Here is a 26786-nt window from a genome sequence, read left to right on the forward strand (position 1 = left end):
TTTGGGAATCAACCCAAATGTAATGACTGCAACAGTGAAACAAGAAGAACATAGTACAGTTGTGTACACTTACCATAAATGTAGATGTTCGAATGTATTCACTGTTGCAGTCCTGGTTACCCTCCCTCCAGCCGCCTGATATTTTTTTTTGGCTTTACCTTTCCTTCTTGTTTTAAGCTTTCTGGTGTATTTGCTTTTTGATGGAGTTGTAACTTCTCATATAATTGCTTCCCTTTGTGGGGGCACCTGACATCTGGGACAAGAAAAACTGATGTAATGGCGTCGGCTGCATGTTTTATACCCCTGACGACCTGAAGTCATGGAAGAAGAGAAAGCATCTGGCGCAGGAATCCAAGACTTTGATATTCAGGCCAGCTGAGGGCTATCTTCAGGCAGATAACCCAAATGTAATGACTGCAACAGTGAACACACTCGAACATCTACATTTATGTTAAGTGTACACAACTGTACTTTCAGAGCCCTGCCATTTGGTCTCACTGCAGCTCCCCAGGTGTTTACCAAATGCATGTACAAGGGTTTCAGTTTTTTCCATACCTGGACAATTGGCCCTCACTGACCCCGTGAAGGCTTCCTTGATAGTGGCCAGGGACTCCTTGCTCCAACTATGCAAAGAATTAAGCATAGCAGTCAGTTACGCCAAATCAAGCCTTCAGCCTGTACAAATCTTACAGTTCATACAGTGTCAATTAGGCACAGTCCATCAGATCACCAGGCTCCCCATCCTCTAGAGTTCTCTGACCTCGAGCTCAGGCCTTGTCAGTGCTCGTGATTCCCAAACCTTCAGCTCATTCCCTTGTAAAGATTTTAGACCATATGGCAGCATCAGTAGGGCTAGTTCCTCTGGCCATGTTGCATATTCGGGGTCTACAATGAACTGCAGCTGTACAGTGGATTCTCCTTATTCTTCCTTTGGATTTCCTGATACGGCTGATGTGTGTGTCATGAGCAGATTCAGTGGTGGTTGGTATCTGCCCTTTGTGATTCTGGTCTTGACTGGTCCACCCTTTGAACCTTCAGCCTCCTCTGATCTGAAGATTTTGTCCTAGAAAACTTTGTTTTTGGTGGGAATTACATTGGCCAAAAGTGTTTCAGAATTGCAAGCGCTTGATTCTTCTCCAACTTATTTGGTTTTTCATAAGGATAGACTGTCCCTTTGTACCTTTCTTTTCTGTGTGGAAGATTTTCAGTCCATATATTTCTAGTTAATCACTATATATTAATCAGATCAGACAATAGTAGTAGAAGTAGCGAACGTAAACTCAAGTCAAAAAGTAATAATAGAAAATATATATAATTCTACAGCATTACTAAGTATTCGAAAGTAATCCAAGCAAGGCAGGCAGTCTGTTTCCAGTTGAAAATCCTTTATTAAGTACACAGACAAGCGATCCAAGTAAAACAAAAATAGAGTAATAATTTCCTCACAAGCTTTCTAAATATATATATATATGCTTTTCATCAGGCATGGGAGTGGTTTATTGTGCTGTAAAACAAAGTGTTATTGGTACACATGTTAAATTCACATCCCTTCCCCCATCAGTGTGACATTCGAGCTGGTCCTGCCCTACCTAGTAGCTGTCATAATAATATATAGCCCTAATGTACTTTAATGGTACATCTTATTTAACCAAATTATTAAGTCTGTGATTTTATACAAGGCAATATACTACATGGCTGGAAATATATCAACCTTAGTTCATTTTGCGATCAAAAATTATATATAAATATATACATATACATTTTGCATGTAAAAATCAGTTTCTATTTTCATAACCTATTGTTAACAAAGATCGCTTTCGTCCTTCTAGACTTCTTCAGGTCTGTGTACAAGAGCCCTAAAAACCTATATAATTGTATAATTAGTTAGTATTGTTATTACCATCATTTTGAATAAAGTGGAAAAAAGAGAACCAGAAAAAAGTAAAAAAATATATGTATGATGATGGAAACAAAATATACACTTAAATTTCAAATGATTTAAAATGGTATTTAAAACCAATTTGTAGAAAAAAATAAAATAAAATACACTTAGTCATGTAAACAATGTGGCAATTTCCTACTTAATAAAGGATTTTCGACTGGAAACAGACTGCCTGCCTTGCTTGGATTACTTTCGAATACTTAGTAATGCTGTACAATTATATATATTTTCTATTATTACTTTTTGACTTGACGAGTTTACGTTCGTTACTTCTACTACTATTGTCTGATCTGATTAATATACAGTGATTAACTAGAAATATATGGACTGAAAATCTTCCACACAGAGAAGTTTCTTACACTGTTTTGTTTTTAGACCCACTACACTTTAGTGGGTTGTTTTGAGACTTCGGGGATACCATGGAGATTACTTGTTTTTTGTACCTTTCTTTCTTACCTAAGAAAGCTTTAGAGAATAACCTTGACATTTCAGTTCATCTTCTAGTGTTCTTTCCCAAGTTTTCTAACAAAGACGAATACCTTCTGAAATGTTTGGACGTACATAGGCAGTTAGTTTTATCTTGACCATACCACATGCTTCAGAAAATATAGCCAGTTTTGTTTCCTTCTCAAAATCCAGACTGGGCTCTTCTGTATCTAAAGTAACTGTAACTAAGTGGTTGTCAGATTGTATTCTGTTTGCATTCTCTCTGAGGCAAGTCTCTTTCATGAAAGCCTAAAGGCCATTCTACTACTGCAGTGGCTACTTCTACTCCTTTTCTTTTGAGAGTGCCTATGGATGATATTTATGCTCCTGCTACTTGGTTGGATCATCATACCTTTGTGTTGCATTATAAGCTGGACATTCAGTCCAGATCCAGGGCTTTTTTTTGTTCTTCTGTGTTGCAGAATATCCTTCCTTAGTTACATCCTATGAACTTTTGTGGCTGGGGACTGTGCCCCCCAGGTTGAATCAGACTGAGCAGACTACATCGGATATGAAAGTTATGTACTCACCATACAGATAGAGCTGTGTTGTCTGTCTCTCTCTGGTTCATCCTTCCTGCCCTCCTGCCCCTAGCTTTCTTGTTGATTTAGCAAGTCTTCCCTTGGTGATGATCAGACAGCAGAGGCCCTTCTTTTTGCTTGCCTAGAGGCTTGCTTTTTCCTGAAGGTTTGCTTGTATTTATGCAGGAAATGCAAATTAGTTGGATATGTTGGGTCATTCTGCTGATTCCCCAGGGTGGAAAACGCCATCTGGGGAGTTGATGGATGAGCAGGGAATTATGAGTAAGAGAATTGGAGCCAAGTCGAGCTAAAAAGCCTTAGAATTAGCCTGTGTCTGATCCGAGTAAAATCTGAATTCCCACAGGTTGAACTAGACAGAGATGGAAAACACGGACCTATCGTTTTGGTGAGTACATAATTTTTGTTTTTCCAGCACAGCTCCTGTATTGTCTATGGATATCCAAAGTATGAGTAATACTTTCACTTATTCTCTTGCTTTGGAAGGAAAACTGGAAACTGAATACCCTGGTTCAGTAACAACAAAGCAGCTTGTAGCATAACTTCCAGAATGTCCATCCTGACTCACTCTCAGGATCATGTGTATCTGGAATGCAGGCTTCAGATGGTGCCAAAGTTGGCCTCTCTTCAGCCTCCAAAGGTATCGTCATTGACAGACTTCTTTTCAGTCTCTTCTTTCTCTGTTTGCCATGCCAGCCAGGGAGTTTCTTTGGGCCTTGGGATTCATGGCCTCCTCCATTCCAGTGCTTCCTCTTGGCAGCCTGCATATGCGAAAGCTTCAGTGGTACCTCAATTCAGTTTGGCTGCAGCATCATCACTCTCTGAATTTCAGTGTACCTCTCCTTCCTTGTCTGAAGAAGGAATTTGAGTGATGGATTTAACAGCTCACTGTCAACCCAGGCTGGCCTTATCAGCCTCCAGTCCCTCAAGAGCTGTTCACCGATGCCTCAGATGTGGGGTAGCTTCTCTTGGTCACCTGAAGGTTCAGGGTCTTTGGCCTCCCCATCAGAAGTCAGACCATATCAACATCAAAGAGATGAGAGCTCTGATTCTGGCCCTTCAGGTTTTTCATCCAATGTTCTGTCCAGGCCCTTTGACGGTATAGACAGACAACACTACAGTGACATGGTATGGCAACAAGCAGAGGAGCACGAAATCTTACCTCCTCTGCAGGACGGCGCCTCAGGCTTGGGAAGTGGCTGCCCATTATCAGTTAACTATCCAGGCACTATACATTCTTTCAGAGCATAATCTAGTGCAGACTGCTATTGGGTTCAAAACACCAGCTCACGAATGGATGCTTCACAGAAACATGTTTCTGGACATTGTCCAGTGGTGGGGTATTCTTCATGTAGATCTTTTTGCCTCCCCTCTGAACAGGCAGCGCCCTCTCTTGTGTTCCTGAGTGTCATGCCATCTGGCATGGAAGACAGATGCCCTTTCCTTTCAAGGGGAGATTTCTTTATGGTTTTCCTCCTCTTCTGCAGGAGTCTTGGAAGTAGAAAATTCAGCTGAACTCCCAAAAATCCTACTAGTGACTTCCTTTTGGCTGAGACAGCAATGATTCTCCCTCTTAATGCATCTGTCCAGGGGCAGTCATCACAAGTTATCTCACTGGTTGGCTCTCCTCACAACAGGACAAGGAGACGCTAATCTTTACCCGCTTGTCCACTCTGCAACTGGCATTGTGGGTGATGAGGTTTTGATACCTTTCAGACACCTCTTTTCTGAGGACATGCTTAGGGTTTTACAGGAGGCAAGGAAACCCTCAAGCAGAAAATATTGTATGTCCAAATGGAAAAGATTTTTGGTCATAACCAAGTTCCTTTTTCAGTGGGAGTCCTGTCTTATTTGTGTGAGTTGCTCCAGTCTGGTTTGGCCTGCTCTGTGAAGGCCCATTTGTCAGTCTTTTCTACTTGTCTGCCCTTGAATCCCCCTTTGACTTCTCATTTTGAGTTCAAGCAGTCTCTTAAAGGCATTCTGCATATTAGGGCTTCCAAGGAAACGTCTTCCTCCTCCTCCTTGGGACATTAATTTTATTTTGGAAAAATTGACTCGGGCTCCTTTTGAGCCTGAAGATTCTGCTTCTTTTCAACATTGTACCTCAAAGACTGTTTTGTTTCTGGCTCTTACTTGTGCTTGGAGGGTTCCTGAGCTACAAGCCCTTATAGCCATTCCTCATTTTTTGTTTTTCACAGTGACAGGGTGTCCCTTCGTACTAATCCTTCTTTTATGCTCAGGGTAGTAAATGAGTTGTCCTTGAGTCAGTCAGTACAACTCCCTTCCTTTTTCCCTTCTCCTCAGTCTGGTAGTGAGAGGGCCCTGCATACCTTGGATTTGCACAGACAGCTCAGGTATTTTTTGTAAGTCTGATCAGCTTTTTGTTTCCTTTCATCCCAGGTCTTTGGGTTTGGCTGTTTCTAAGCAAACCATCTCCTCCTGGATATCTAAGGACATTTCCTTTTGTTGTTCTTTTCATGCCAATTCTCTAAGGCTGTTGCCTCTTCTGGTGCCTTCTTCAAGGGGTTGGACATTGATTCCATATTTGAAGCTGCTACTTCGTCTTCAGTGCATACCTTTGGTAAGCATTATAAGTGGGATATGGTTTCTAGGGCCAGAACAGGTTTTGCCAAAACCATTTTAAGTGGGTTTGTTCAGGGCTGTTCTCAGCCGTCCACCTCCCATTCTGTTTCTTGAGCTATTTTACTCTTCAGTGATCTAGTAGGACATAGTACAGTTGTGTAAAATCTTACCATACCCGTAAATGTCTTTCCCTTCAATGTTGCAGTATTTGCTCCCTCCCTCCAGCCCTATCTTGTTTATTCTACATTTTTTCCTTTTGGATGTGCATGGACGACTTTGTCCTATGGCAACTGTTCTCTTCTGGGGCAGTTCAGTTCTAGGTAGTTGCATCCGTACATCCCTTTTATTCCCTACGTTCTGCACGAGGAGCATAAATGTGATGTATGGTGCATATGAGTTTTTTTTTTTTTTTTTTTTACTGGCCAAGCGTCAGGCTGTCTAGGGCAAGGACATCCCTTCTATGATGAGTACTGCAACAGTGAAGAGATGGACATCTACTGTTATGGTAAGATTTTACACAACTGTACTATCCTTTAAAATGTCTTTTAAAACAGTCATAAATTTTCCCACTTTTACCTTATTGTTTTTCAGCCCTTTTTTTACTACAAGTACTTCCTCTGAAACAGATAATGCAAGCTAGGTATAAATCCCTATGTCACAAGATGGGTTGCCAACTGACTAACTGACAGAACCCACACTGTGAAAGTAGCAGACTCCAAATCCAACTTTAGACCAGTGACAAGTGGAGTACCACAGGGTTCAGTCCTGGGTCCTCTCCTGTTTGGTATCTACTTCTGTGAAGTACAGGCTAACACAGAAGGTCTTTGGCTAAAGAAGTTCGCAGATGACTGCAAACTAGGAGCCATAAAACTCCAAAAGATGTGGACATCCTACAAAAGGGCCTCGCTGAGACAGATGCCTGGTGTCAAAGCCATGGCTTCAAGCTCAATGCCAAAAAGTGCATTGTCATCCCTTTTGGTAAAAACTCTGTACCCATGAACTACCACATAGGCGGTAGTATACTTAACACCGAAAGTGTGATAAGAGACCTTGGGACACAGGTGGACAGTAGTCTCTCCTTTGATAATCACATCGCCACAGTAGTCAGGAAATCCTTCTAGGTGGCACACCTCATCACAAAAGGTTTCTCATCCAGGAAAAAAAAGGTCATTGTTCCCCTCTACTCATCACTCATTAGACCCATTGTAGAGTACAATGCCCCTTTTGGTATGTACCTCACAAGACCTCTACAAAAACTGGAAAGGCCGCAGAAATACCTCACAAAGAGGATTACCGGCCTCAAACAGATGCCCTACGCAGACTGTCTCAAAAAACTGCAGCTTTACTCTGTCACATATCGCCTACTCAGAGGTGATCTCTGCCTAACACACAAAGCTATGTCAAACCCAAAGCTTTTGGACATACTCCACTTAAAGAAATCCCAATCCCTCCGAGCTTCACGCTCTAGGGACCTAAACCTTGTCACCACAATAAACAGAACATGCTGGAGTGATAGAGTCCTGTCCCAGAGACTTCTCATACTCTGGAACAAACTACCTATCTATATCAAACAAAGCTCCTCGTTAGCACTCTTCAAGAAAAATCTTGATGATTAGATGGGAGATGGGAAATTCACTCCGGGAATCACTTCTGTGGCTCTGCTCGACAGTGGCACAGGAAAATAATTTTCTTGGGTGGCGAAAGCCAGGGTACCTTTTGGATAGGCTTATATAGGCCCTAGGGCCAATAGCCTAGTACCTACCTATGAACCTATAAGGTGTTAACATTGCACATTACCATGACTGTGCAAACTGTATTTACCCTTAATACTGTTTATAAGGATGTGAGACAGCTGTGTTGACATAGAACGACAAAGACCCAATTGTAACCCAGATGACCAAATTAAGCTAGTAGCTCAGGCACCTGTTGAAGCTGGTGTTAGAATTTAGAGTAATGATGAAACTTAAGCCTACTCACCTATCTTTGATGGGAGGGGAGGGGCATAAGTTGGGGCACGCTTTTTATGGATTCCTTGGTTGGGGGACAGAGATAAGAGAAGATGTGCTTGTTCATAAAGGGGGCAGGGTCAATTGATCACTTCATATGGAGGTGTGACTATATCACAAAGGCCTTTTGCATGCTAGCACCTTGGATGCCGATGGTAATGCAGGTGAGGTAGGTTGTTCAAAGATACATTTCTAGTGCTTCTTGTGAATGTTGATCAAATCACAGTCCACTCGATCCTCACCCCATAGAATAAATGAGCTGTTGCACTTTTATCCAAAGGGAACAAGATAGCAGAGTGGCTGGTAATGTAAGCTCGATGCTTGGAGAAAGACCAGAGCAAAAACTAAATTTTGTAAGGGTGCTAGCATCCCTGTTAATCCCAGGTGAGGGGTTAAGGGAGTGCCATCTTAATTTGCAAACAGTAGTAATGAATACACATATTTGTAGATATGTTTGGTCAAGGACATATGCTCACAGGCTTGTGTGATTCATTTTTATTAGTTATGCAGCAAGCATGATGATCCTATTTGCAGAAGAGTGCATTCTTAGGTAGGTATGTATTGTAAAACTATTCTGCCTTTTTTAAGAGTCTTACCCTGACAATGCAAATTAAATTACCATGAAGACTGGCCCTTCAGTTATGTGATATTGCTTCTTTTTTGTTTTGAGGATCATCTGGAATGGCAAAGTTGGGTGCTTTAGAAGTTTCATTTTTCTTAAACTGCTGAAGGGCATTTGGTGAGACTGCCTCATATTTTGGTGTAACTGAGCGTTAAATGCAAGAAAGACTAAGGGTAGGATTGCCAAATGAGGGGGTGTTTGCCATTGGATAGTGTAAGTCATGTGATAAAGATCCGTTGCATGTTCAACTCTTTATCTAATGCCTTAGTAGGTCATGTAACTGTTTTATTTGCAGGTGTTTCAGTCACAAAAATGTATTTGCGTAAAGATCCTTCTCTGACATTCTTATTTTACATTGCACCTTACAGGGGAGAGTATGGCTTATAGATTTTAACCCTTTTGGAGAAGTCACTGACTCTCTGCTATTTACTTGGGAGGAGCTGGTGTCTAGACAAAATCTGACAGGTATTGAAAGTGAAGAAGACAGAAATCAGGTAAGAAAAATGTATTTGTTTTCTTGCATGATATGTGGTGGCACATTAGTTTGTCTGGTCCTAATTAGTAGACGTTTAACCCAGGGTGTCAGAAAGGAATTGTGCAGCAGTCTTTGTGAGGTGAGACCTACAGACAAGGGTGTGTTGAACAGTTGTCAGCAGTGTTTCAGTACAGAGTAAATGAAAGCTGCTAATCATATTTTAATCATTTGATAGTAATCTACCTTATAATGTGAAGTTGTTCAATCTCGCCGTTTATTCTTTAATGATGGGTTCGGAGCTGATCTGTCAGCTGCGATATGGCTAATTGAAAAGCTCGAGGTCTTCAAATAGCTCGAGGCAAAGTCCCTCACCCATGATGCACCTGTGAATTACCTCAGATCTAGTTTGCCGCTGCAACATATTGGAGATTCTGAATTAGCTCAGGCCAGATAAGAAATTTTTTTTCATTAAAAAAATCTATAAAAGTTTTTGATAGTTAGTATATTTAGTTAGCTAGGTTTGTTTATAAAGCTCTTATAGCTTTTAGTGTGCTATTCCCTTCCCTTTTACTATTTTTCAGATATTTCTAGTTGGCCTCTTTTTGGTCTAATTAGTTCATTAAACCTGTGTTTATATAGATAAGCTTATTGCCTTTCCTTCTCTCAGCTTGTGACCTTTTGTCACATTTCTTAGATAGTGGTGTGGTCTGTCTAGCTTTTTTGTATTTATAAGGCTTAGTCTTTGTTACTGTCTAATTTACAGTGTACTCTACTTATTTAGATAACATTGTTATTCTCAGCAGCTATCTTGTTGGAGTAGTCTGCTTTGTGTGACTTCACATATTGTGTGTGTGTGTGTTTGCCTGTTTTATTAAGGCTTACCTGCTATTTGTTCTGTTTAGAAAAAAATTGCTATTTTTTTGTGTGGCAGTAAATATCTCTAACTATTATGGCGGATCAAGACAAGCCCCCCAAATCTGGGTTCAAAAAGTGCCCTAAATGTGGCCAGAAAATGTCAGTTACAGTCATGTCAACTGTATTTATTGTCTAGGGGCTCTGCATTTGCAAGACAGTTGTGCCATTTGTCATTCCTTCTCCTCTAGGGTCCTGCAGAAAAGGAAGAAGAAACTAATCGATAGAGGCTTGTTGAAGACTTTCTTTCAGGAAGCTTTGAGTGACCCGGATGGTTCCAGTCAGTCTTCAAAGTCTTCCAAGACTTCGAACTCAAAGAAATCAAAGAAGTCATCGACTTTGGCTCCACTGCCTTTGGAGCCAACAGTCTCTTCCTTTCGGAGCTGGTCCCCTGTCTTGGAACCAGTCTCCGAAGCTCCGAAGAGTCCTATTCTCCAGTCGGTACCACCTACAGTAAGATCATCTCGATCATCTATCAGCCTGTCGGATCTGGACTTGGATCGTGTGGTACAGAAGCTGTTGTCGGCACCGGCATTAGCCAAAATGTTATCGGCTTCGACCCAAATGGCTTCGGAGCCGAACACCATTGCACCAACTATTACTATTCCTCCCTCTGAGCCATGCAGGTCCTTCGGAGCCAGAGGAGGCAGACATGATGTTAGTAGAACCTTTGGAGCCAACGCCTGCTCCAGTGTCTTCAGCTGTGACGTCCTCAGTGCCAGTCAAGGACTCTAGGAACCGACACTCTCTGGTCGGGTCCAGGCAGGACAGTCGAACCGACTTGTTGGTCCTGACTTTGCCTCTCTGTGCCTCGGCTCGGATGAGCTTGGCTCCTACCTCAGGCTCGGAGCCCACTGTCCCGGTGCCGGGGGTGTCGACGGTTTCCTCAGATCCATCGGCTCCCTCACATTGGAGCACCAGTGTTTTCGATGCCATGAGGAGAGTCACGTCTCCCAGGACATCCTCGACCTCTGGTCTGTCCTCCTCCTCCCCAAAAGTGCCTGCGTCTGCTTATGCATCACACATCCTGACCAAGCGCAAGAGACCCAGAGCCACCCAATGGGTGGCCCCTGCTCTTCCAAGAACTCACCAGAGGGCCCCCACTGATGAGGTTCCCTGGAAGTGTTTATCCAAGAGGAAGCACCTAGACTCCCCGCAGGAGTCTCTTACATCGGATACTGACTTAGATGAGTCAGCAGGGTCCCCCTCTGAGGATATCTCATTCACTGAGATACTTGAGATCCTTAGGCAGAAGGGTGACTGGCAGTCCAAAAGCCCTACTGAGGATGAGTCGGTTCTCCTGAAGGCTTTCGGGTCTCAGCCCTCCACCTCTTGGGTGACTCCGCCCTTCGATGAGCTGATGCAGCTGGTCTCACGAAGAGCATGGGAGTCTCCGGATTCTATGGAGCCTGTCCCCAGGAGGCCTAATAAATTTATTTTAGCCCCAGTTGACAAAACATTTTTAACTAAAGGTGTTCAGATTGATGCCATGGTGGTGGCAGCGGCCACCAAGAAGGAAATGTCTGAGACTTCCTTGTCTGTCCATCCTCCTAACAGAGACTCCAGGATTATGAATAGATATTGGAAGCACATGTTCAGTTCAGCGACCTCTGCTTTCTGTTCGCTGAACTACTTAACCCATTTTACTAGATTGCAAAGAGAGCTCCTTAAGGAGTTGGGAGATACTCTTCAGGGTACAGTAGCTGTGGCAGCTTCCGACAAAGTTACTGCCCAGCTTTCTATCCTAAATTCTATCGTCAACTCATCCATGCGCCTCATATCTTATACAGCTGATGGAACGTGTAGGGCAGCGGGTACAAGAATTGCTCTTAGGAGACATTCCTGGATGCGCTTGTGTTCCTTCGCAGAACCTTTCAAGTCTTCCTTCGTGAACACTCCCTTTGATGGCTCGTCCCTTTTCGGGCCTAAAGTGAAGGAAACCTTAACCAGGTGTGAACAGGACGGAAAGACTCTGTCTGCCATTGGGGTCCGTTTTTCCACCCCTACTCGACCATACCCTAAAGGTCAAAGGGGAGGAAAAATGTGATTCCGAAAAGCCCGAGGAGGCTTTCAAGACACACATGGTGAACCCCCCTTCAGGGGCAGAGGAGGGGGTAATAATGGAAGACACCGCTCTCGCAGCAGAGGGGGTCCGCAACACCAGGGTGACAAAGATCACTTCTCTGGGACACCCTACCAGTGTTCCTGAGAGGAGCCCGACTGTCCTGCTCTGGAGGCAGTCAGGGGTTGCTTATCTTTGTACCCAGATGCCTGGCTCAATATAACAAAAGACAGCTGGGTACAAAGTATAATTTCCAGAGGATACTTCATACCATTCTCCACACCCTCTCCAATCATAAGACGAAGCCCGGACGTTCCACCCAGTGACAGGGATCAAGCAACAGTAGAGGTCCAAACGTTGCTAAGAAAGAGTCATCCAACCAGTCCCAGCAGACCAGACAGGATCCGGAACTTACTCGAGATTTTATTAGGTTCCAAAGAAGACGGGGGACTGGAGACCCATATTGGACCTCAGCAGACTGAACCAATATGTAAAGAAAGAAGTTTCGGATGGTCACACTTCAGTCTATACTTCCCTTTTTAGGGAAAGACAATTGGATGTGCTCGGTAGAGCTCAAGGATGCATACTGCCACATAAAAATGGCCATACCATCCAGGGATCACTTGCGCTTCCGGCTGGGAGCCAATCACTATCAGTTTTGAGCCCTGTCCTTTGGTCTTACTACAGCCCCAGAGTGTTCACCAAATGCATGGAAGTGGTCATGGCTCACCTGTGGCATCTAGGATTCCAGGTGTTTCCATACCTAGACGATTGGCTCCTTACCGCCACTACCAGGCATCAACTCATTCAGGCCAGGGAGTCCACTCTGTCACTCTGCAATCATCTGGGTGTTACAATCAACTCAGAAAAATCTGCCTTGTCGCCATTGCAGCATATCGTTTTTATAGGGGCAGAATTTGACACCACTACCACCACCACTCTAAGGCTTCCAATAGAAAGAGTCTGTCTTCTTTGTCAGCATCCTGATATCATAGGACAAAGCAAAAGCATCAGAAGTTCTGAAAGTATTAGGCATGATGGCAGCAGCAATTCTAGCCATTCCACTTGCTCGTATGCACATGAGAATACTTCAATGGCTATTGTTCACTCAGTGGTCTTACCAAGAGCTCCCCATGAATCATGGCATAATGGTCACAAATTCTTGCAAGAAGGACCTTCAGTGGTGGTTGACCTCACTTTGTCACGATAGGACACCCATTTGTGCTACCCCCCCCAGCGGCCACAGTGACCACGGATGCTTCCTTGATAGGGTGGGGTGGGCATTTTCAGGGAAAGACTGCCCAAAGCACATGGACCGATCAAGAGACACATCTGCCCATCAGTGTCCTTGAGATGAGAGCAGGACTTTTGGCATTGCAGTACTTTCAGGACTCTCTCCCTCTGGGTACAATTGCGATTCAGACAGACATGTCGGTGGTCTGGTACTTGAACAAACAAGGAGGAACCAGGTCTTACCCTCTTTGTCAAGAGGCTGTCAGAGTTTGGCAGTGGGCTGTTTCCACCCAGTGCTTTCTGTTGGAAACGCACATCCTGGGGAGATCCAACGTGATAGCAGACAGACTGAGCAGGGCAATCTTGTTGCCCCATGAGTGGTCCCTTAAGAAAGAAACTGTGGACAAGATGTTCCGTTGGTGGTGCCAGCCTTGCTGCAACCTTTTTGCCAGTCACATAAACACAAAATGCAGAAGTTACTTTGCCCTCATTCCCCCTCCGGGAGAAACCCCAAGGGACGCACTTGTGCACGATTAGCCTCTGGGTCTCTTCTATGCATTTCCACCAATCCCGTTGATACCTAAGGTTCTACAGAAAGTAAAATCCCTGGAAAGGACCATCATTCTTAGAGCCCCTCATTGACCTCATCAGATTTGGTTCCCCTTCCTTGACCTCATCTTTTGGAGGATCCTGGACCCAGTTCCAGACCTTCTGACACACCTGTCGGGGGACCGTCATCCTTCTCTGCAGTCCCTGAAGCTTGACAGCTTGGCTGCTCCAGTTCCCATCATAGCCAGGTTCCTTAACCTTTCCAGTGAGACAAAACAGATAATTTTGTCCTCTTACAAATCTTCTACCAGAAAGCTATATCTTAGCAAATGGAAGAAATTTTCTATATGGGCCTCAAAAAGTAATATTGATCCTTAACAAGCCCCTATGGCTTTCATTTTAGAATTCTTAACTATGATTTTCAACGAAGGAGCTACAGCAGCAACAGTTTGGGTACAATTGGCTGCTATTTCTAATTTTCCTCTTGGATTTGAAGGTTTGAATATCATGTCTCACAAGTTATCCAAAGCATTTCTCAAAGGGACTTTTCATATGAGACCTCCTGTGAAATCTCCCTATTCTCCATGAAATCTAAATGTTATGCTTTCTCGTATAATTCTCCTGCCATTTGAGCCAGCTTCATCTTGTGATCTCAAACTTTTGTCTTGGAAAAAGTTCTTTCTGGTAGCTGTTACTTCTGCCTGCAGAGTGTCAGAGCTTCAGGCTTTATCCATCAAGCCTCCCTATTTGATATTTCACCCTGACATAGTATCACTTAGAACAAATCCCTAATTCTTGCCCAGAGTTTGCACTGAAACCAATCTCAACCAAGTTATTGATTTGCCAGTTTTTTTCCCCAATCATTCTAACCATTTAAGAGTATATGCTGCACAAACTAGATGTTCACAGACCGCTCAGATTCTATTTGGATAGAACAAAAGATGTTGGGACATCAGACCAGCTTTTTGTTTAATTTTTAGATTCCAGGAAAGGGAGACCAGTGGCTAAAACTACTCTGTCTAAATGGTTATCTGATTGTATCACCTTTGCCTGTTCAGCTGCCAATATACCTTTGCAACACAAGATTAAAGCTCACTCAACCAGAGCAGTTTCTACATCATCTGCCTTTTCTGTCAGACTTCCTATTGATAATATTTGTGCAGCAGCCACTTGGTCAAAACCTCATACTTTTATCACTCATTACAAAGTTGACAAGGCCTCCAGGGACAGGGCCTCCTTTGGATCCATGGTCCTGAGAAATATACTCCCTTGAGCCACCCGAGATTGATGGTGCTTGGGATGCTACCCATCAGTAAAGAATGAATGGCGAGATTGAACAACTTCACATAAAGAAGTTATGCAGCGTTCCATGCAAGTTGTTCATCTCACCTTCATTCTTACGTCCCTCCCTCCTACCCCCCCCCTCCTGGGCTGACAGATGACCTAGATGCTGGTTCCATCCTGGTTACTCAAACCTCTTCCTTTTCTTTAGGAATGTAGAATGACATATGGTATTAATATATGCAGCAAACAAGATCTGAGGTAATTCACAGGTGCATCATGGGATATGGACTTGGCTTCGAGCTATTTGAAGGCCTTGAGCTTTGCAATTGGCCGTATCGGAGCCGAGGGATCGGCTCGAACCCATCAGTAAAGAATGAAGGTGAGATGAACAACTCACATGGAACATTATGGTAAGTACATAACTTATTTTTTTACCTCACTAACTGTTAGGATTTCGGTGCTTTTTTAATTACTAAAAGTAGAGTTTCAGTGCTAGAATGGAGAGTACTACTGTGTGTCTGGCACCATAGCTTATGTTGTAATGAAACCTGTCTTTTTCCTGCTTTGGGTTTGATGCTCATTTACAATAAGCAAAACTGACAAGGTATGGCAAATAATCACTTCACTTGTTTATTTTCTGTCTCCCTGTTTAAATGACTGATTGCTCTGTGTCAGTGATCTTAATCCCCCCCCCAAAACTAAACCACTATGTCCACAATTAACCTTCTGTGCCTGCAGAGCAGTGGACTGTAGGAGGTAATGTACAAGCTCATTGTTACCGAATGTTGGACTGTGTGGGATTTTGGCAGGCATGCGGTTCTAGCTTGGTTTTAGAATGAGATGCTCACATACAGGTATAAGACAGTTGCCTCATGTCCCCCAACCATAAGTACTGAAATCAGAATTCCTAATATTCTTGCAAGTGGCATTCTGACTCCATTCTCCAGCTGCTGTGTCCCAACCATTAAAGGAGAGCAGTCTGGAGTGTGTTCCGTCTTTCCCTTGCCAATCAGCTGTCTGATAACACAAGTCTTCACTGGACTTGTGTTAGTGGCATCATGGCCAAGTGCCTATCTTTTTTGCAGACTAGTTGGCAGCTAATCAGTAATATTGATAATGGGGCTGTTTCTGATTGGAGCTGAAAACAAGCATTGTATATTTAATTCATTTGCACATACTGCATAACCTACATTACCCTTGGATCAGTGCCTACAACGTCATAATCCAGAACAGGATATCTGTACAAAAAATGTAATACATTTCAAGCATTTGCAGATTTACAAATGCAGTCAAAACAGTACTGTGAGTGTGCATCTATAAATGCACTGATTCAGAAAATACAATCCACAGTTAAAGGTGTTTATATTGTACTCCACAATATCAAATTAAATTGTACACAAGATAGAATATCACAGTCAAAGGAGGCAGTGGAACACAGCAGTAAAATTCAAGAATTTAATCCCAGAACAAGCAGTAGAACAAACAGTAAGCACTTTCGCAGCAGCAGCTACTTCATCAGACAGATAAAGATCCAAACTGTAGTACTTTTAAACAGCAAAGCAGCCAATTAGCATGCAAAAACAATTAGGAATAAACAAGAGCCCTTAAAGCCACACCAAAAAATGCAGCTCAGAGCTCATTATATAAACATAAAAACATTTAATTCATAAAAACATATAAAGCATTTCATTCAACAGCCAAAAAATGCAGCTCAGAACTCATTATATAAACATAAAAACATTTCATATATAAAAACATATAGAACATTTCATTCATAAAAATCATTACAAAAATATTGAACATAATTAATATCTATCTGGCTTAAAGGCCTATTCATTAAAACTGGTTTAATAGAAAATTTATCATTGAGGCCTTTCCCCATATTAGCTTTCATTCTAATAATCCAGTTCAATTCTTTGCTTTCTACCTTAGTTCTATGTGCCCCCCCCCCATACCCACATTGACTGTTTCAACAGCCATAAACTTAAAATTGTGCTGAGCACCTAGTAACATGATGTGCTTAGATAGAGCATTGGTCTCAGCTCTCCTAGAGATATCATATTGATGCTCCCTCATCCTGTCTTGTAACCTGCGTGTTGTCATCCCAATGTAGAAACAGTAGCAAACCGTGCAGTAAGCTAAATAAACTAGATTCACTGTGTTATAGTTAGCTCTGGCTCTGAAAAACATCTTTTTATGCATAACTGGATGTTCAAATGCAGCACTACTGTCAATCAAGTGACAGTAGTTACATGCCCGACAAGGAAATGTACCAATATTTAGCTGTGTATCAGTATTGGAGTTAAATTTTGGATAACATAACAATTTCTCAAGTGATCTCTTATTCTTATACATATAGCTCGGGGCTTCTCCTACTATTGATTCCACTCTCTCATTAGATCTAAGTATATCCCAGTGTTTAGCATAGATGTCCTTCAACAATCTAATGTTGTTGGCATAAGTAACTGGTACTCTCCGTTTATAGTTGGTCACTTTCTGTTTGCAAAATTGAGTGGGTGAAGAGAAATATGGCTTACCCTCCTGAGTTCTAGATATATATGCTCGAGCTGTAACTGAGCCAATTTCTTTTTCTTTTTTAACAATGTTGTGACAGCACAGATGTTGAGAACATCTAGATTGACAGCAGGTGACTCCACCTTCTCTTGTGAATTGAAACATATGGAACAGCGATTCCTTGAAAGGGGTTATAATAAGAAAGAAATTAGCTTGGTTGATTGACTTGATTGACAGTAGTGCTATCGGCCATAAACATGACGTACACATGCACCATCCTATGAACTTCTTTTCCGCCAGTCCAGACACTTCACCTGTACATTTGGTGTGCTCTCCGAAGAGGTTATTTCAGCATTTCAGATAAGTGCCCTATTAGGGAATCCTTTCTTTACCTTTTTCATTGTGGTTAGATTTATGTCATCTTAGAAAGGCAAATGTTCTTGTGGACATCAGATTCCACATAAATACAACCACCAGCAGTGTGTTTTTTTGTCTTTGACCTACCCACAACCACAGATCTTGTTCAGTCTACCAGGCCTTTGTGCCTAAAACATTGAGAAGTAGGTTCACTTCCCTTTCCATTTATTTAGAGAATTTGTGCTTGAAACTCCTCGTGAAGAGACTATATATGGTTCTGCTCGTCCTGAGGCCTAGTCATTTGTGAAGAGAAAGGCCAAGAAGCCTAGGCCTGAAACTTCTGCTGCACCTCTGGTGGCAGACGTTTCTCCCAAGGGAGTTTTTAGCCCGGAGAAATGTTCAGCCCCTGCATCTGATTCACAGGCCAAGCCCATATCTCCCAAATTTTAGTTAGGAAGGATGCAGATTCCGACATCATAGAAACTAGGTCTATATCTGGTCCACCAACCCTACATAGAGTTGAATTGCATTCTAAAAAGAAACAAAAAAACAAAGCATTTGTCACCACCCTGTGATCCACTTTATAGTTTGAAAAATTTTACACAGGGTATTTTTAATGCCCTCATATCTCTTAGGCCTCCTCCTGGGATTTCAGTACCAACCACACACCTTGGGTTACCTCTCCACAGAAGAGCCTTAGGGAAGAGGCTTCTTCTGAGGAGGAAGAGTCATCAGAGGATGAGTCCTTAGTTTACTCATCTCAGATCCCCTCCTCACTGGATTACACTTCCTTGAAGGAGGACTCCAGTGGTACTGACTCTCCGGTGGAGGAAATTACTTTCAGTGAGACCTTAGGTTATTTGAGGGAGCATTTGAAATGAGATAGCTGTCAGATGTCTGAGGTCCAAAAAAGGTACTATGAGCTACTGCAGGTAGACGCTCCTAGTCCCTCACCTATTCCTCCTGCCCTACCTGCCTTGTTCTTGCATCTTTCAGAAAAGCCCCTGATTCCCAGCTTCCTGCACTTAAGAAACCAGACAGATTCTACAAGGTGCTGGAGGACTGTAAGTTCCTGTTCAAAGCCTCTTCTGCTGACCCTTCTGTTATCACTGTGGCTGCTGCTAAGGCCTCTAGGTTACTTCCCTCCACTACCCTGCTTCCCTCTGGCAAAGACAGCAGACAAATGGAGAGGTTGAGCAAAAAAAGTATGTACTTCTGCCACCCTCACCATTCGGGCTATGAATTATCAGACACACATGACTAAATATTCCTTGGAACTCTTGCCCCAACTTTCAAAGATTATTTCTGATATGCCAGACTGAGAAAATAAATCTTTGGCCTCATTTCTGATTGGAGCTTCCTCTCAAGTGGACCAACACTCCTTAAAGTGTAGCTACAACACTGTGGAGGCTTCAGTTAGGCCAACTGCCACAGGCTCAGTCCTGAGAAGATTTACTTGACTGAGGCTGCTACCTCTATCAGAGGATATTAAATCCAAATTCACAGATGCCTCTCCTAGGCAATTCAGCCCTGTTTGGCCTTGCTGCTGCAGAATTGTTCAAAACCTTACAGAAGAAGTGAGAAGAGATGCAGGAACTGAAATACATCCTGGTCTCCCCTGTACCAAAATTCCAAATGAATTATTCTTCTAATCCAGTGTTTGTTAGAAGGCAGTCATGGTCTCCTCTAGCTAAGCCAAAAAAGTCTGGCAAGAGACCTCAGCACCTTAGGACTGCACTGCAAACCCCACCTCAAAAAACATCCTTTGCAGACAGATCAGGATCCATCTGACTATTTGAACCGCAAACATTTCCCCCTCCCCCTTTCCGTGAATCTTTCCCTTTCCTTTCTAGCTTGGGAAAACATAACACAGGATGCCTGGGTGCTCTCCATCATAAAAGAGGGCTACTTCATGGTATGGAATTCTCTCCCATCCTTCAGGGGCATCCTACAACCTCCCAGAGACCAACTGCCACATTTCCCAAAGATGCTACAAGACCTGCTGGATCAAGGTACTATCCAACCAGTACCATCTAAACAAAGTGGAAAAGGGTTCTATTCAAGGATGTTTTCGGTACCAAGGAGAGCGGGCCCATGGAGACCCATCCTTGACCTCAACACCTTCCTGAAAGTGCCCACATTCAGAATACTAACCTTGCAAACTCTTTTTCCCCTTATTATCCCACAAGCCTACATGGCTTCCATAGACATAAAGGATGCTTACCTACACTTCCCCATTCATCCTGGTTACAGGAAGTTCTTAAGATTCTATGTGGTTTTCTGGCACTTTCAGTTGTCTGCCTTGCCTTGTGGTCTCTACACTGCCCCAAGGGTATTCACAAAATGTCTAGCCCCAGTAATTGCTTATTGCAGACTTCAAGGCATTCGGGTCTTCCCATAAATGGATGACCTTCCTTTGGAGCACAGTCTAAACTTGGACATCTCCATCCTATAATCTCTGGGATTCAAAATAAACCACCAGAAATTTGCTCTTTCCCCATCCCAGGACCAGATATTTCTAGTATGCAGGCTACAAACAGACCCTATGAAGATCTCTCTCCCCACTCAGAAGGCTCAGGTGCTCAGTTTTACTTTTTCCAAAGCCTCATCCCACTGAATCACATCACTGCGAGGATCTTTCTCAGAACCCTGGGCTTCATGGCATCCACCATCCCAATACTTCCTCTGGCAAAACTACACATGAGGAAACTACAGTGGTTCCTGAAACAAGTGTGGATATGCAACAAGCGCACCCAGTAGCATTCCCATTTCCCCTTTTTCCTTGTCTGAAGAGGGAAATTACCTGGTGGATTCAACAGCTAACTGCCAACCCAAGTCTCCCACTCAGTTTACCACCAGTCCAGGAGATGTTCACAGACGCCTCAGACACAGGATGGGGAGCAGCTTTCAGCTCCATAAAAGCACAAGGGACCTGGTCCTCCTCTCAAAGAAGAGAACACATCAGTATAAAAGAAGTGAGGGCACACCTGCTGGCTCTTCAGACCCTCTTCATCCCAGATCCTCTAAAAATTTTCACAGACAACATGGCAATTCTGTAGTATGTGAACAGACAGGGAGGGACAACGTCTTACTTCCTTTGCAGACTAGCTCTGCAAGTCTGAGAATTGGCTGTCAAACTTCAAACTCCCCTCAGGGCTGTGTATATCCCCTCCAGTTAGAATGTAGGGGCAGACACACTGAGCAGGTCTGAAACATGGATGCTTCACAGGGAAATGTTCCTGGGTATTGTCCACAGATGGGGTACTTCACAAGTAGACCTTTTTGCTTCCCCCATGAACAGACAGCTTCCACGATTTTGTGCCAGAGATCCTCATCCTCCGGTCTGGAAGGTGGGCACATTCAGCTTTTCATGGAAGGGGATGTTTCTGTATGCATTCCGTCTCTTTCCCCTCATTCCAAACTCCTTCTAAAGATTTAGCAGGACAAACCAAGAATCTTGAAGGTGCCCCCTTTGGCCAAGACATCATTGGTTCCCCCTGCTCCTGCATTTAGCCAAGGACAATCACCATAAGTTACCCCACAGAGTGAACCTTTTCACACAACACAAAGGAACTCTAATTCATCCCCACATGCCTTCTCTTCAGCTGACATTGTGGGTGATAGGGTATATATTCCTTTCAGACACTTTTTTCAGAGGACATGCTCAGGGTTCTACAGGAAGCCCAGAAACCCAACATTAGAAAATCTGATTTATCCAAAAGGAAGAGATTTTCAGTTTGGTGTCTTTCCCAAAACAAAGACCCACTGAGAGTGGAAGTCCATCTGGTTCTCTCATACCTGTTTGAATTACTAGATGCTGGCTTAACTTACTCTTCAGTCAAAGTGCACTTCTCTCATTTCTTCCTGTCTGTCTGTCTCCACCTTTAGCTTCTAGAATTAAGGCTAAACAATTCATAAGACCTCCCCCCAGGAAACCTGTTTCACCCCCCCGGGATTTTGCTCCTTTTGAGCCGGCAGCTTCTGCTTCCTTGAAATTTTGCTCCTAGAAAACTATTTTGCTGTTTGCACTAACCTCAGCCAGAAGGATTTCTGATCTACAGGCTTTAATGGCTTTGCCTCCTTTCTTGGTGTTTCACAGCAACAGTGTCTCTCTGCACCAACCCCACTTTTATGCCTAAAGTGTTAAATGAGTTATCCCTCAACCAGTCTATACAGCCTACCTTTTTCCCCACTCTTCAGAACTCTGCATAGGGGATTTTGCATACCTTGGATGTGCACAGACAGCTTAGGTTCTATCTTGATAAAACAAATGATATCAGAAAAGCAGACCAATTATTCATCTCATTCCACCCAAGAGCTTTAGGGCTCCCTGCCTATAAACACACTATTTCCAGATGTATCTCTAAAGCCATTTCCTTCTCTTGTGAGCACCATGGAAAGAGCCCCCCTTTTCCTGTTACAGCATGCTCTACCAGGACTGTGGCTTCCTCTGGTGCCTTCTTCAAAGGAATTGACACTAACTCCATTCTGGAGGCAGTTACTTGGTCTTCAGTCCATACCTTCACCAAACACTACAAATTGGACAACATTTCCAAATGTAAGGCAGGGTTTGAAAGGGCTATTCTCCATGGCTTCATGGAGATCTCCACTGCCCCACCTCCTCCCTTTCCTCATGAGCTTTGGTATTCTCCCTCATGTTGAGAATACTGCAACAGAGGAATAGAAAGACTTAGATTAGTTGTGTAAAATCTTACCATAATGATAGATGTCCTTCCTTTCTCTGTTGCAGTATTCCATCCCTCCCTCCTTCCCCCTGACTTTGTTCTTCCTTGGATATACTTAGCCTACGTACTTCCCTTAGATGGGCATTCTTCCTGGGGCACTAAGTTCTGATGATAGTGTGTGCTTACATCACTTTTATGGCTGACGTCTGACCGCAGCCTACATGCGATGTGCCAAGCCCCCCCTAGTAGTAATGGTCTTTGTATACTGGCTGACGTCAGGTCATCGCTACGGGCAACTCCCTCATGTTAAGAATACTGCAACAGAGAAGAGAAGGACATCTATTGTTATGGTAAGATTTTACACAGCTAATCTTTCCTCTTCTACGTTGTCTCAAGAAGGAACTTCACTGGTGGATCCAGCATTTGTATCTAAATCCAGGGCTCATTTTTCATCCCCCTCTTCCCTTTCAGGAGCTGTTCACAGACACTTTAGATGTGGGATGGGGAGCAAGTTTTGGCTCCCTCAAGGTGCAGGAGGTGTGGTAACCTCTTCATCAGAAAGAGAACATCAGTGTCAGAGATGAGAGCTCTTCTGCTGGCACTTCAGGCTTTTTATCCACTTTTCTCCCTATGACCTCTCAAGGTATTTACAGACAATGACACAGTGATGTACTATGTAAACAAACAGGGGGGACAAGATTTTATCTTCTTTGCTAGTTGGCACTCCTAGTGTGGGATCTTGCTATCCATTATCAAGTGACTCTTCAGGCACTTTACATTCCCTCAGCTCACAATGTTGTGGCAGACACACTGAGCAGATCCTTAACTCAGTCCCATGAAGGGATGCTTCACAGTGATGTATTTCTGGACATTGTCCACCAGTGAATTACTCCTCAGATATATCTTTTTGCCTCCCCTCTGAACAGACAGCTTCCTCTATTTTGTACTAGAGTCCCAGGTCCTCTGGTTTGGAAGGTGGATGCCCTTTTTCTTGGAAGGGGATGTTTCTTTACACTTTCCCTCCCCTTCCTCTCATTCCAGAAATCCTGTTAAGAATTCAATAGTATGATCCAAAAATCTTGTTGCTGACTCCCTTTTGGCCAAGACTGCATTGGTTCCCATTTCTTCTGCATTTAGCCAAGGAAAGTCATCACAAGTTACCTCACAGGGTGGATCTATTCACACAAGACAAGGGGTCTCTCATCCATCCTCACCTGTCCTTTCTTCAGCTGACTCTGTGGGTAATAGGATTTTGATTCCACATAGACACCTTTTTTGTGAGGATGTGCTTGGAAACCCAGTACAAGGAAATCCTACTTATCTGAATGGAAGAAGTTTTCTGTACGGTGTCTTTCTTGTAACCTGGATCCACTTTCCGTAGATGTTCCTTTGGTTCTTTCTTATCTGTGTGAATTGCTCAATGCTGGATTGGGTTATTCTTCTGTTAAAGCCAGCTTATCAGCTGTCTTTGCTTGTCTACCTTTATCTCCTCCTTTAGCTTCTATATTTGAGGCTAAACAATTCCTTAAAGGTGTCCTTCATGTTAGGCCTCCCAGGAAGCCTGTTCTTCCTCCCTGGGATCTTATTTTTGTTTTGGAAAAATTGACTCAGGCGCTTTTTGAGCCTGCAGCTTCAGCTTACTTGCAATATTGCTGTTGGAAGACTGTACTTTTGTTAGCCCTTACTTCTGCCAGACTGATGTCTGAGCTTCAACCCCTTATGGCTTGTCCTCCTTTTTTGGTGTTTCATAAGGACAGGGTGCCCTTGCATGTACTAATCCTTCTTGTATACCCAGGGTGGTGCCGAGTTGTCCCTTAATCAGTTTATTCATTTGCCCACTTTTTTCCCTTCTCCACAATTTCCCAGTGGGAAGGAGCCGCACATGGTAGATGTGCGTAGACAACTCAGATTTTATTTGGATAACACTAAGACTGTTGAGAAATCTGATCAGCTCTTTGTTTCCTTTCAACTAGGTCCTTAGGATTAGCTGTATCCAAACAAACTATTTTGATCTCACAATCTATTTCTTTTTGTTATTCCTTTCATGGTAAGAGCCTTCCTTATTCTGTTAAGACTCGTTCTGTTAGAGCTGTGGCTTCTTCTAGTGCTTTTTTCAAGAGTTTGGATACTAACTCTATTCTTGAGGCAGCTACCTGAACTTCTGTGCATACATTTACCAAACACTACAAGATGGATGGAATCTCCAGAGCTAGACCTGATTTTGCTAGGGCCATCCTTAATGGCTTCCTAGAAGGCTCTGCTGGACTTTCTTGGTCCCAAGTTTCTTACTGAGTTTTGGCACTCACCCTAATGCAATGAATACTACAACAGTAAAATGGAAGGACATATTACAGTTGTGTAAAATCTTACCATAAAAGTAGATGTCCTTCTCTTCACTGTTGCAGCATTCACTCCCTCCTCTGGTCCATTTTTCTTCTGGATGTACAGGTCTCCACTTTTTTTTCCCCCTTGGACTGGCATTCCTGCTAGGGCTGGTACGTCCAGATGGCACCTTTATGTGTGACATACGGTGTACCTTAAAGCAGCCTAAAGACTTTTGGTATACTGGCTGTTTGTCGGGCCACCTTTGGCAGGGGATCTGCAATATAATGAATACTACCAACAGTGAAGAGAAGGACGTCTACCGTTATGGTAAGAATTTAGTAAAGTTCACCACACCAGAAAAACGACAACTGAAAAAAACACCAGTGAGCTGGAATCACCAAACGGATGCACAATAAAAGAAAACCTAAGAAAAAGTAACAAACTTCTTTAATGGACCGTGAAATGATGAGTATAAAAAACACATTAAGCGCTTTCATCCAGTGATGTGGACTTCTTCAGAATGCCAATTAAACTAGATAACAATACATTTAAAAACTTTTTGGCGCCAAACTCCGCCTTCTTAATCATAGTATGTTAAAGCAACATCGCTCTTAACTAATGATAAACTCAATGGTAAGAATTTACACAACTGTACTAGCTGGAAGAAGCGCAGAGCCTGATCCCAGGGTTGGATCTAAATCCAACAGTTGAGGAAGAATGAAAATGGACAACACAGATTGAATGCTATGATAAGTACTTAACTTTTTATTTTAACTTTTTTGTAACTTTTATATTTTTTGAGTTATATATGTATTTGTTGATTGGTAGGTTGAAAAACTGCATTCTCAAAACTTTAGCTCAAAAGAATCCTGCCTTAACAAGAAATTTGCATGTGTCAGAAAGTGTAAAATTTCACTTAGTCTGTGTGTAGGAGTTTATTTAAATTAAAAGTTATTTCTAAATTGTTAATGTTTAGAGCTGTACATATGCAAGATGTAACAAAGAAACAAATTTTCATTTAAGTAATTGAACACAGTTTCCTGCTCATTTTCATTTGGGATCTGTATAGATGCGTATTTATATCTCTTTGATATATATAGACATCTGTGTGTGTGTGTGTGTGTGTGTGTGTGTGTGTGTGTGTGTGTGTGTATATATATATATATATATATATATATATATATATATATATATGTGTGTGTGTGTGTGTGTACATACATATTGTAGATACATGTTTAGTGCAGTTCTGTAGTAAACACATCTCACAGACCCTTATTATTGCATATAAGTTTTTATTTGAGTTGTGTCAATAGTTTTTGATATGTATGTATTATATATTTGTTTCTGTGAAGCTTCTGTTTATATTGCTTGTTTATATGTATTTGAACTGTTTATACCACTACAAAACTTTGTATTTACTCTGATTTTTTAAATACATTTTTATCTGTTCTCTTAAATTTGCCTTTTGGGCTTGGGCCATCCCTGTAAGGGGTCCTTGAACCAGCCCACTTACCCAGTTAACATTATTTTAGCTTTTTGACATATTCATTCCATTTACTTGGAGCAGTAGTCAGTTGCCTTCATTTTAAGAAATAATTCAAAGGGAAAAAGAGTATATTATATTCCAGAAGAGGGTTTCTATTTCAGTTTGTGCTGTGATTAGTCAACTGACCATGTCATATCATGATGCACAAGGTACTTATGCCCCTTCATTGACAAAGTCATTTTTATCTAATACAGCATTAAAATGTCCCCAAACTAATGCTGTCTTGTAATGTAACTTTTGTGTTACTTTTCTAATGTTATGCAAAAGAAGTAAGAATCCTATAAAGGGAATCCCATTGTAGGGATCCATGACCTTGCTTTGTTAGAGGGTTTTTACATTTCTCTGTGATGTTTAGAGTTGTATTGTTTGGAGCTTTGTGTCTCTGTTAGGGTCCTCTTTGGAAAGTCTGAGAACAGGGGTCAGGTAGATAGTAACATAAATTTAACTCCATAAAGATTAATTTTTAAGAAACAAAGAACCTTGACCTGAGCAAGGATACCTGGATTCTGCCCTGGAGGTGGCTCTCAATGGTGAACTGCTAGCCGACAGGTAACCAAGCAGTCCAGTCAGGCTTATCTTGGGATATCTGCATGCATCTGCTTTGCGGGTCCGCTATGAGGAAAATTTAGGAAAGTTATCAGTCAGATAGTAGGGATCAGCAGGGCT

At 42.5% G+C, this 26786-nt stretch overlaps 1 protein-coding gene across 1 annotated transcript in view; it reads left to right on the plus strand.

Annotated features, from left to right (window-relative positions):
* The window catches only part of CDC123 (cell division cycle 123), a 904444-nt gene that overhangs the window by 590173 nt on the left and 287485 nt on the right, over positions 1-26786 (plus strand). The window contains exon 11 of the mRNA XM_044088252.1: positions 8547-8672. Coding sequence (XP_043944187.1) covers positions 8547-8672 — 126 coding nt within the window. The remainder of the gene's footprint in view (positions 1-8546; positions 8673-26786) is intronic.

The sequence above is a fragment of the Protopterus annectens genome, chromosome 11.part0 (assembly GCF_019279795.1).
Source record: "Protopterus annectens isolate FY-2018-M chromosome 11.part0, PAN1.0, whole genome shotgun sequence".
In the NCBI taxonomy this organism is placed as follows: Eukaryota; Metazoa; Chordata; order Ceratodontiformes; family Protopteridae; genus Protopterus; species Protopterus annectens.